The sequence below is a fragment of the Ovis aries genome, chromosome 12 (genome assembly GCF_016772045.2).
Source record: "Ovis aries strain OAR_USU_Benz2616 breed Rambouillet chromosome 12, ARS-UI_Ramb_v3.0, whole genome shotgun sequence".
Taxonomy (NCBI): domain Eukaryota; kingdom Metazoa; phylum Chordata; class Mammalia; order Artiodactyla; family Bovidae; genus Ovis; species Ovis aries.
In genome coordinates, this window is record NC_056065.1 from 50,396,391 (window position 1) to 50,407,587 (window position 11,197).

General features: G+C 58.9%; 2 protein-coding genes across 4 annotated transcripts in view; one reads left to right on the forward strand and one right to left on the reverse strand.

The window, feature by feature from the left end:
• Window positions 1-743: 743 nt before the first annotated feature.
• On the forward strand, window positions 744-6,642 carry TMEM240 (transmembrane protein 240). Its single transcript, XM_027975797.3, has 4 exons — window positions 744-1,026; window positions 1,251-1,357; window positions 5,558-5,766; window positions 5,922-6,642. The coding sequence occupies exons 1-4, from the start codon at window positions 970-972 to the stop codon at window positions 6,068-6,070; spliced, it is 522 nt and encodes a 173-aa protein (XP_027831598.1). The 5' UTR covers window positions 744-969; the 3' UTR covers window positions 6,071-6,642.
• A 65-nt stretch (window positions 6,643-6,707) lies between these two features.
• The window catches only part of LOC101105090 (ATPase family AAA domain containing 3A), a 29,525-nt gene continuing 25,035 nt past the window's right edge, over window positions 6,708-11,197 (reverse strand). For all 3 annotated transcript variants that reach the window (XM_060396570.1, XM_060396569.1, XM_027975798.2), the window contains one exon: window positions 6,708-7,527. In XM_060396570.1, the coding sequence (XP_060252553.1) occupies window positions 7,482-7,527 (46 nt within the window). In that variant the 3' untranslated portion in view covers window positions 6,708-7,481. The remainder of the gene's footprint in view (window positions 7,528-11,197) is intronic.

The following is an 11,197-nucleotide window of genomic DNA, read 5'->3' on the forward strand; positions in this document are numbered from 1 at the left end:
GGACCACTGTCTGGTGAGCCCTCCTGATTTCTGCAGCAGTGGAAAACCTTAAGTCCCTGCAGGAAGCTGGGCAGGGAGTTGGGGGGCGGGGGTGGAGGGGGAGTGGTCCTGGGCTGCATATGACAGGTTGGGCCTGTCATATGCAGGGCCCCCTCCCCAACCCCCAGCATTATGGGGCAGCCAGATCAGGCCTCTGACCTTCCAGGTCGACCCCTAAAGAGAGCTGAAGCTGAGGCTGGCTCTGCCCCCCGCAACGGGGGATTCTTTGGCCTTTTCTGGCCTCTGTCGTTGGGCCATGTGGCCATGGCTCTGGAGTGATCTAGCTGGCAGCCGCCCTGCAGCCCCTCCACTAAAGGCAGCCTCTTGCCATAGAGGGCTGGGTGCCGACCAGCCGGTCCGCAGCCCCTCAACCCCGCGACCCCGGGCAGCGGGGAGGAGGGGCCTCCAGCTGAGAAGTGGGGAGGAGGAGAGCGGAAGGAAGCCCGGGCCTCTACAGGATAGCCCTGGCGGGGCGGGACGGGACGCGGCCCGCGGTCCCGGGGCTCTGGGCTGGCAGCCAGGGCAGGCCCTGGCCACATGGGGGCGAGCGGGCCCTGCGGCCCCCGGGGAGGGGTCCGGCCGGCGTCTCGGGGGCGGGCGGCCGCGGGCGGCGAGATCCCTCCCGGGAGGCGGGCGCGGGGGAGGCCGCAGGAGGAGGGGGCCGGAGCCGCGCCGCGCGCAGGGCGGGAGGCAGGGCCGAGGGCGGAGCGGAGCGCAGCGGGCGCGGCGAGCGCACGGGCCGGGCGGCCGAGGACCCCAGGAGCGCCGCGTCCCCTGCCCCGCGCCGGCCCCGCGCCTCCTCCCCGGCCAGCAGCGGTGGGTGCGCGGCGGGCTGACCTCTGCGGAGGCGGCGGGGGCTCAGCATCGGGCCGGGGCCGGGGGGGCGCCGGGGCCGGGGGGCGGCGCTCCGGCCCGGCCCGGCCCCGCCCGATGTCCATGAGCGCGAACACCATGATCTTCATGATTCTGGGGGCGTCGATCGTGATGGTGAGCGGAGGGGCTTCCCGCGCGCCCGCTCCCCGCACCCGCTCCCGCCTCCCGCGCCCGCGCACCGCCTCCCCCTCCCGCGCCTTGTTTACGGGCCCGCGCGGCCTGCGCTCCCCCATCCCCGGCTGCCCTGCGCTCCCCCGTCCCCAGTGCTCCGGCCCCGGCCTGGGGTCCCCGGCCCAGCCGCTCGCTTCTCGGCGCTGACCGGTCATGGGCTCTTCCAGGCCATCGCGTGCTTGATGGACATGAACGCGCTGCTGGACCGATTCCACAACTACATCCTCCCGCACCTGCGGGGCGAGGACCGCGTCTGCCACTGCAACTGTGGCCGGTGAGTCTGCGCCCAGAGGGGCTCACGCGTGATCACACATGTCGGTGGAAGTGGCGAGCCCCACGCAGGCCGGGCTGCAGGGCCCAGCTGGGCTAGGCTGGTGGGGGCTGCCGAGGCTCTGCCAGGCTGGGTGGGGGAAGGACTGGTCAGGCTCCATCTGCACAGGGTGTTCCGGGAGGGGAGAGGACCCCCTCCCATATGGCCTTTAGAGAAAGGCCCTGCAGGGTGATGGGCAGAACTAGTCCAAGGCCTGGAGGCCAGGAGAGCAGCCGCCCAGCCTGGTGTCCCAGGAGGGCTCCTGCCCACAGAGGACACCCTCCTCCCGGGGCCCCCAGCTCTGTCCCTGAACTTTCCTGGGAGCCAGCTAGGGGGAGGAGCAGAAGGTCAAGGTGGGCAAGGCCTCCCTTGAGGGGCATCTGCCCACCCCCTTTGGTTGTCCAGGAGGAACTGAGGCCGGGGATGGAGTCTGCTCAAGGTCAAGCAGAGGGAGGGGAGCGCCCAGGCCCCTGTGCCCACTTTGTGACACCCCCCCCATTCTGTGCACATGTAGTGATGGAGTCTTCCTGGCCATGCATGTTTGTATGTCCATGTATGAAATAAACATCTTCTCATGAGACGCGCATGTGTGTACCGTCTGTGCATATACATGTGCGCACACGCAGCAGTCCCTCAGCCCTGCAGGAAGCCCACACACTGGGGCCGTGAGAGTGGACAGAGGCTGAGCAGACGGACTTGCCTGAGGCTGTGTGGCCGGTAGGGAACTTGTGTTCTTGACCCTGCCCTGCACTTCTGCTCCAGGGATGTGTGCACACATACTGGGCTAGGGGTGTGTGTGTGAGATCAGTTTCATGCCTCACTAAACATGCTACACGCCTGTGTGTGCAGACTGGGTGTTGAAGCAGAACATGGGCATCAGGGCAGGTGGAGACAAGTATGTAAATGGCCCTCACGTGTGCCGTGTGATGGCCAAAAATCATCTTGAGTATTGGCTGGGTGGCCACACCCCCTGAGGTCCCTGTATTCCTGCCCCAAGCACACACTCAGAGGCCGAAGAATGGCAGGTCAGCTCCACACTAACTGGGCCAACGTGGACTGGAGTTTGAGCAGGGTCCCAAGACCCTCCCGGACACTGGAGGTGTGCACGGCACTGGCCCAAGTTTCGGCTTCATCGACATTTATAAGGCCCATTTTCCATGTGAGGGCTGTGGTACTGTGACCAGCACATATGTACCCGAACATCACACCACGGGCCCATCTGGGCAGACAGGGTGTGTTTTCAGTGTGTATTTGCTCAGGGTGTGTGTATGCATCATATGTAATGTCCAGAGTACACATGGATGGTGTAAAAGAAATCCCCATGGAGTGCAAGCTACAGTGAGGCCCATGTGCACAGTTTAGACACAAACAACACAAGAGTCACCCAACTGTAGCGTTGTTTCCACGTGTGTATGTGTTCATATGTGTGTGCTTTGTATGCACTGCTGCATACAGGATGTAAAATTCCGTGTACAAACTATTCTTGTACACTGACAACATGTATGTGTATGCGTAGTACATGTGTGTAACAATATACAGCACCGTGTGCGCCCTGTGGGCGTGGTGAATGTCTGCAGGGCACAGGCTTGCACATGAGGCCTCTGTGTACAAACCATGTACATGCACTGCCACAATGGAGTCTACCTGTGTGTACACCCCATATGCAGAGAAAGCGCACACACACTTGTGCCTTCCACATGCCGGTACAGAGACTTTTATGCAGAGGACACGTGTATAAATGCTGTGGAGCGTGCGTGCCAATAGGCTGTCTGTGGGCGCTCACCGTGCATATGCCATGGGGCCCACAGAGGAGGGCTGTGTGCAAGCCCAGTGCATGTGCATCTCCATGTGACACGCAACATGCTCGGCCCCAGGCGCTTGTGCCCTTGCACACGTGTGGAGCTCATGGGCCGAATTCATGGTATACATGCCGGGTCCTGTGCATGTGGCTGGCGTGTATACACAACATGCATCCAACCTCAAGTAGACACATGCAACATGCGTGGCCCAGGCAGGACACATGTATGTACACATCACAGAAATACGTGTGCACATGGGTGACCTGAACCCCCACCCACCCCCCAGGGTCTGCCTGACTTGGAGGAAGGAGTAGGGCAAGGGGCAGGGGATGAGTGGCAGATGCCAGACCAACGATGGGGGCACAGGTCAAGACCTTCAATCCCCTGGAGGTTCCAGGCACCTAAGTAAAATTGGGGCTTGCCCTCGTCTTACTTGCAGGGGCATTTCTGGCTTCCTTGGCAACCCCATCTTCAAGTTTCCTGTCCTGTCCATGGGTGGGAAGTGGTGGTCCGGAGGATGACCTTCCCTATGGGGGCCCAGGAGGCAGGAACGCAGGAGGCGGGGGCTCAGTGTTCTCAGCTGCCGGGCCTGGCCTGGTCAGGGCGATGGGACTGCGAACAGGTGACTAAGGGCATCCTCTCCTGGGGGCTGGCCACTGCTACACACTGTGGGCAGTCAAGAATTCTCCGTCTCTCACTGATGACCAATAAGAGCTATTGGTGAAATGTGATCACGTGAGCTATGGCTGCCATGTGTCAGGCAGTCCTTGTCAAATAAGCTGGGTCTGCTCATGGGGCTGTGGTGGCCAAGGTGCACCCCCTCCCCAACCAAGCCTGGTCACACTCCAGTCTAGCTGAGGGGGATGGGCCCCAGGAGTCCCCAGGGGTAGCAGAGGGGTGTGAAAAGGGGCTGCCATCCTCACTGGGAGAAAGGAGCTGGGTGGCTCCTGCTGGTGCGGCGGGTGTCTGTGAGGGAGGAGCTGTAAGGGCCTGTGGTCAGGGATGACCTGTGGGGTTTACTGTTTTTGAGAAGGTCCTCTGTGGGGGAGGGGGCATGGAGCATATCCAGTTGTGAGGTGGGGACAGGGACTTTTAGCTGGAGACAGGCAGAGGTGTCGACATGTAATTGAAGGGAAGATGGGGAGAAGCGGGCTTGGGGAGGGAGGAGCTATTTTTAGGTGCAAGTTTGAGGTGTCTGTAGATCCCACGTGGAGATGCCATGTAGGCAGCTGGAGCTTGGAGCAGACGTGGGGGGAAGGTGGGGACTTGGTGGGGGTGGAGGGTTGAAGAAGCCAGTTGAGAGGCTCAGTAGGAAGAGAGCCAGGCAGGAGGACCCCAGGGTGGCAATGACCCTTCAGGGCCAGAGGAGGGACCACAGCTGGTGAGGGTGACTGGGGATTCAGGGTGCAATGGGCACCCAAGACCAGCAGCTCCTTTTCTCCAGCTCTCCTGCGAGAGTGGAGGACCTGGAGTTCAGTCTGGTGTCCTGGGTACTGGCCTCCTGGGCAGGGCCACCTTGCCTAGGATCCCTAGGATTGCTAGGCCCAGAGGGCTTCCTAGAGAAAGAGAGGATCTGGGCAGGCTGGAGAGAGCTTAGTGGGGAAAGTTCGTTGTGGCCATCAGAGGCAGGAGAGGGCCTGGAGGGGTCAGTGGCCTCAGACTGGACTGCCGAGGGAGGGGAGGCTGAGGGGAACGGCCCAGCCTTGGTGGGTGCTGGAATGCCAGGGGCCGTGGTCGTCCAGGAGGTCGTTTATGGCTCCCATGCCAGGATTAGGGACTTGTGTGGGGCAGGTCCAGGGGTGCCATTGGGCCTCCAGCACAGACAGTGGGGGCAGGCGAGGTTCCTGCAAGGGATGGGGAGCCAAAGGGGACCAGATGCCCAAGGCAGGCTCATCACTTGTGGCTCTCCTTGGAGGAGAGGGCAGGGTGACTGCAGGGTTGGGAGGGAGAGGCCAGGGGGGCAGTGGCGAGGAGCCAGGCCCACAGGTGGGCTGTGACTCTCACTGGGCGGGGATACCCTGCCTGGGCTCACACCCTGGAACGCCTTTACCTGTGCTGTGTGCCTATGACCTAATAGGCGTCGCCTCTGAGCCCGGGGCTGGGGGGAGAAGGGAGGAGGGTATGCATACGGGCAACTGAACTTCACGCTAACCTCTGACCTCGCACACTCCCACCCTCTGGGCAGGGCAGCCTCCCGCCTGGGACCCACCAGTGACCTGGGTCCTAGGCGAGTGCGCTGGTCCCTTCCCACCTCAGCTCCCCACAAGGGCTGCTTCAAAGATCCCAGCAGGTGAACGGGTGCGGCTTACTGCGGGGTCCCCGCCCGCCCCGCGGGACAGGTGCCAGCCCGCCCTGCCGCCCCCAGGCACCACGTCCACTACGTGATCCCGTACGACGGGGACCAGTCTGTGGTGGACGCCTCGGAGAATTACTTCGTGACAGACAACGTCACCAAGCAGGAGATCGACCTAATGTTGGGGCTGCTACTCGGCTTCTGCATCAGCTGGTTCCTGGTGTGGATGGACGGCGTCCTGCACTGCGCCGTGCGCGCCTGGAGGGCCGGCCGGCGCTACGGTGAGTGCTGGCGCGGGCACGTTGGCAGGGCTCCTTCCTTGCAGGGGCTACACCCCACCCGAGCCCCACCCACAGTCCCCTCCCCGAGCCAAAGCCCCGCCCACCCGAGCCCCACTCACCACGCCCGCCCCCTGACCGTGCCCCCGGTCCCACAGACGGTTCGTGGACCTGGCTGCCCAAGCTGTGCAGCCTGCGGGAGCTGGGCCGGCGGCCGCACAGGCCGTTCGAGGAGGCGGCCGGGAACATGGTGCACGTGAAGCAGAAACTCTACCACAACGGCCACCCGAGCCCGCGGCACCTCTGAGCCGCGCGCAGGACTCGCGGGGCCGCCGGCCACCGCGCCCACGCTCACGGGACTGGACGGCCGGCCCGGGCCAGGGCGCCCAAGGCTGTCGGGCGCGTCCGGCGGAAGGTGCTGTCTCCTCTTCTTTTTATAAAGGGGGTCGGGGTGGGGCGGGGGCAGCGGCACCTGGGATGCAGGCGGGGCCACGTGCCCAGCCTGGGACCACGTCAGCTGCTTGAAGCTGGAGGCCTCCTGTGTGCCTGCGTCTGTCTCTCCGTCCATCTTTCTGGTTCCCGGAGCTGGAGCCATCTTTGCTGGAGGAGAGTGCGGCCGGGAGCCGGGCGCCGCGGCAGGGAAGGGGTGGGACCCCGGTGCACCCACGTCTGCACACGGGAGCACGTGCATGAGGCGTGTGCGTTCACAGGGCCTGCAGTAGGGGCGTGGGGCAGGGGCCCGGGGTAGGCCCCGGCCCAGCAATAAGGCCCCCGAACCCTGCTGTGGCAAGTGCGGCCACCCTGCCCAGGGCATCCCCGGTCGGGCGCCTCACTGTGACTCCCACCCCTGCTGGTCAGTAAATTCTCCAGAAAGCTCCAGCCTCTGCCTCTTCTTTCACCTCTGACGCCGGGACCCCCACGGCAGGAATGAGACAGACACTTGGTGATATCTGCCAGTTTTTAATTAGATTCTGGATTAAAAAGACACCAACTCCAGTCAGGGAGAGCTGTGGCTTCTGTGGACTGGCCAGTCCCCATGTACTGGACATCCTTGGCCATGAGGTCTTGGTGGGCTAGTTCCCGAACCCTAGGTTTACAGGCTCACAGACACAGGGCACACCTCTCCGGAGGAGAGTGGTGGGCACCCCCGCTGGACCGCACAGGGACCAGCTCTGCTCACGGCAGAACAGCTCACGGCTCTGTTCTGGTCCTGGGTGGGACTCAGCAAAGTCAGGTCCCCTCCCTTGGCCAGGGTGCCACTGCTGTTCACAGCTAAAGCACCCAGCACCTGCTGGGAAGCAGTGCTGCTAGCCTGGCTGCTGCCCCTGGGCATGGGGAACGGTGCCTTCTCCCCATCTGGGCTTGGCCAAGGGACATATCTCCCAGGGTGTCCTGGGGGTGGCCCCAGCCAGCATCAGCTTGGAGGTGGGGGGCAGAGGAACCAACCCCGCCTCAAAGATGCCCAGGTCCTGAGCAGCAGCTGGTCCCTAGCAGAGGCCTTTGACACTGTCTCGCCCCTGACCGAGGAAGATGAAAACTGCTAGGAGATTGGGCACCTCGGTGTTTCTTCTCGCTGAAGCCACCTGGCCAGTGTGCCTGGGCATCTAGGCCAGCTCACTCAGCTTATGTGCGCAGGGCCGGCGGCTGGCTCCCATCTGCCTTCAGCCACTCCATCTTCTGCCTGTGTTGCTGGATGGCATCCTGAACCCGGGCGTCCATCATGGCCTCAGTGAGGACCCCGTCCTCAGAGGCATATGCCATGGCCTGGCGAAGAAAAGGGTACTGACTTAGGATACCAGAGGGGCTGCCCGCACAAGAAAGGCACCAGGTCTGTGGCTCCCAGGTGACTGGTCAGGGCCCACCAGGAACCACTCAGCCTGTAGGGCAGCCCCATCCTTGCTGCTGCTTATCCCCCACCTTGGAGAGACCCCCCACCCCACAGAACCCTTGCGGGCAGGGCAGGCAGGGGCAAAGCCCAGGGTGCTCCCGTGGGCCTGTGCTCAGACTCAGGAGGGACCTGGCCTCTCAGCAGGACACATGTGCAGACAGAAATGCCAACGGCACACACCTTGACTCCCTACGCACTTGAATGTGCCACACACACGTGCTCACAGGCAGATCTGCAGCGCAGTGTGGCCGCCATCCCTCAATTCCCTGGTTCTGCCTGCTCCACTAAGTTTCTCAATGACTTTCTAAAAACAGAAACCCAGAGGACTACTTTCAGGAGGGAGCCCCACCCCTCAACTGCAGGCCCTGCTCTGTGGATAACCAAGCTCCCCTCGGGCCCAGGGCATGGTCAGCAGAACCACCACAGGCCTGACACTAAAGGGAAGCAAAGCCCTCCAGGGGTCAAATGGGGCACAGTCCACCGGGACCTACCCCTCACAGGCCCCCAACTGCCCGCAACAGGGCTTCCAGAACTGTGGGGCTGCTGTGGGCAGCATTGCATCCCCCATACCCCAGCCTTGGCACATGGCTCGGGGAACCAGAGTTCTGCTAGTCAGGTCCCAGTGTGGTCCACAGCATTGCAGCTGCCAAAGCAGGTCCTCTGGCCAGGCCACATGCCACCCAGATGACCCAGCATCCCTTCTGCTCCCAGTCACCCATCAAGTGGCTCTGACATGCGCCTATCCTGAGGACAGCACTCAAGTGTCCACCAAGCAGGGGGCTCAAGCCAGGCTGGCTATTTCTCTCCAGCTCCCTGAGGAGGTTCAGCCACGTTAGGGCATTGGGAGCAAGCTCCCACCGTCTGAGATGACCAGTCACTGTGCTTACCCAGGTGGTCCCAGCCTTGGGACACGGCTGTCCAAGCCAGGCCAAGGAGGAAGGGGCTGCCCCTGCGGCCTCCTGCGAGGCACACATGAGAAGAGCACAGAGTCAGGCTGGGTGGAGGCAGCCAGAGGGGATCCAGTGGTGGAAAGGGGTAGGTAGGGGTATGCAGTGACATCACCAGGGAGAAGCCAGGCGGTCACCATGTAACCAGGGGATCCAGGCCAACATCCCTCTGATGTTGTGTGGATGTCCGATGCCCCAGTGTGACCAGACCAGATGGGTACCTTGTGTTTAGGGTCTCCTCCACAGTCCCACAATCCCAGTCGGAGACACCAGACAGACCAAAGGAGGGACACTCTATAGCATTCCTCAAACCGTGAGGATCATGCTCAGAACAGCCCACCCAGAGGAGCCTGAGACAGTAGGATGGAATATCATGGGCATCCGGGCAGGTTCTGGGTAAAATCAAGTCTAAAGTGGAATTGAGTGATGTGGTGAGACATTCACAGTGTGGTGGGGGCTGTGCTGGCCTTGTGAGGTTCCTGTGAACTTGGAATTATTCAAAAATTTAGAAGTTCGTTACAAAAAAACACACAAAACCTTAAAAGAGAACTAACACCAATGTTGCTCAAACTCTTCCAAAACACTGAAGAGGAAGGAACACTTCCCAACTCATTCTGAGGCCAGCATCACCCTGATACTAAAACCAGACAAAACACCACATGTAAACTATATATCCAGATCCTCCGAGAATACTGATGTAAAACCCTCAACAAAATACTAACAAACCAAACTCAGTAGCATACTGACATGGTTATACATCCCAACCAAATGGGATTTATTCCTGGAGTGCAAGGGTGGCTCAGCTAGGGAAAATCGACCTAGGCAAATAATTGACAAAATGGACAAAAACCACATGAGCGTTTCAGTTAATGAGAAAAAATGTTGGCAAAATCCAATACCCTTTCTTGACCAAAACAAGAAACTAGGGGGAATTCCCTGGTGGTCCAGTGGTAAGGACTCCACACTTCCACTGCCAAGGGTACTGGTATGATCTGTGGTCAGGGGAGAAAAAGATCCTACAAGCCATAAGGCATGAACCAATTACAGACCAGGAATAAAAGAAAATGTCTTCATCCTAATAGAGGCCATGTAAGAAAAACTCACAGCAAACATCATCTCAATGGTAAAAGACTGAAAGCTTTTCCACTAAGACTGGGATCAAGGCAAGGATGCCCACTTTCAGCACTTCAGGTCAACACAGCACTAGAAATTGTAGACAGATCAATTAGACAAGAAACATAAATAAAAGACATCGGGTTGGAAAGGAAGAAGTAAAATTATCTGTCTGTAAATGATGTGATCTTATTACATACAGTAAACCCTGAAGATCCCCCCCAAATTGTTAACAGTAATAAACTCAACAAAGTTGCTGGACACAGAAGTAACACACAAAACCGCTTGTGTCTCTACAGTAACACTAAACAACTGGAAAAGAAAGCAAAAAAAAAAAGGGGGCTTCCCTGGTAGTCCAGTGGTTAAGAATCTGTTTTGAAATGCAAGGGACAGTGGTTTGATTCCTCATCCAGGAAGTATTTAGCTGGAATTCCAATACTACCCAAAGCAATCCACAGATTCAATGCAATCCTTATCAAAATTTCAATGATGGTTTTTTTTTGCATAAATTTATAAAAAAAATCCACCCGAAACTTCATACCCAATCTCAAAGGCCCCCAAGTAGCCAAAACAGTCATGAACCTGAGAATTCTCACATTTCCTTGTTTTAAAACCTAAAGGACAGTGGTACTGGCACTAAGACAGACACAGGCCAACAGAACAGAACAGACAGCCCAGACATAAACCCTCATGTGTATTGTCAGTGACCTCCAGCAAGGGGGCCAAGACCACGCACTGGGGAAATGACTGCCTTTCCAACAAATGGTGCTGGGAAAACTCCAAACTATAAAACTGGTAGAAATAAACTTAGGGGAGAAGCTTTCAAACACTGGATTTAGCAATGACTTGTCTGTGACACTAAAAGCAGGTGACAAAATAGGAAAATTCAACTTCTTCAAAATTAAAAACTTTTGTGTTTCAAAGGACACTGGTGACTCTAGTAATAAAGAATCTGCCTGCCAATGCAGGAGACCCAAGAGACACAGATCTGATCCCTGGGTCGGCAACATCCCTTAGAAGAGGACATGGCAATCCACTTCAGTATTCATGCCTGCAAAATCCTGTGGACAGAGGAGCCTGGGGGGCTATGGTCCATAGGGTCACAGAGTCACATACTACTAAAGCGACTTAGCAGCAGGAAGACACTACCAAGAGAGTAAAAAAAGGCAACCCACGGTGGGGGGGGGGGGGGGAATATTTGCAAACCATGTGTCTGATAAAAGGTTAATATCTAAAATATATAGAAACAACACAAGTGTCCACCTGCAGCCAGAGAGGTGCACGAGGTGTGTCCACTGCACTCCAGGGTGTCAGGCTGCCTGACAAGAAAGGAGAATGGCACCTGTTACAACACAGATGAACCTCAAGGACACTGTGCTCAGTGAGTAAGCCAGTTTTAAGACAATTCCGATATGATTCCTCACAGGTCCCTGCAAGAGTCGAGACTCTCAGAGACAGCAAGTAGGCGAGTGGGGGCTGGGGGCGG

Bases quoted from the DNA above. Each gene is read 5' to 3' on its own strand.
- TMEM240 (XM_027975797.3), top strand. From the start codon at position 970: ATGTCCATGAGCGCGAACACCATGATCTTCATGATTCTGGGGGCGTCG. The intron at 1,027-1,250 runs GTGAGCGGAGGG...GGGCTCTTCCAG, and splicing joins TGGGGGCGTCGATCGTGATG to GCCATCGCGTGCTTGATGGA. The intron at 5,767-5,921 runs GTGAGTGCTGGC...CCGGTCCCACAG, and splicing joins GAGGGCCGGCCGGCGCTACG to ACGGTTCGTGGACCTGGCTG.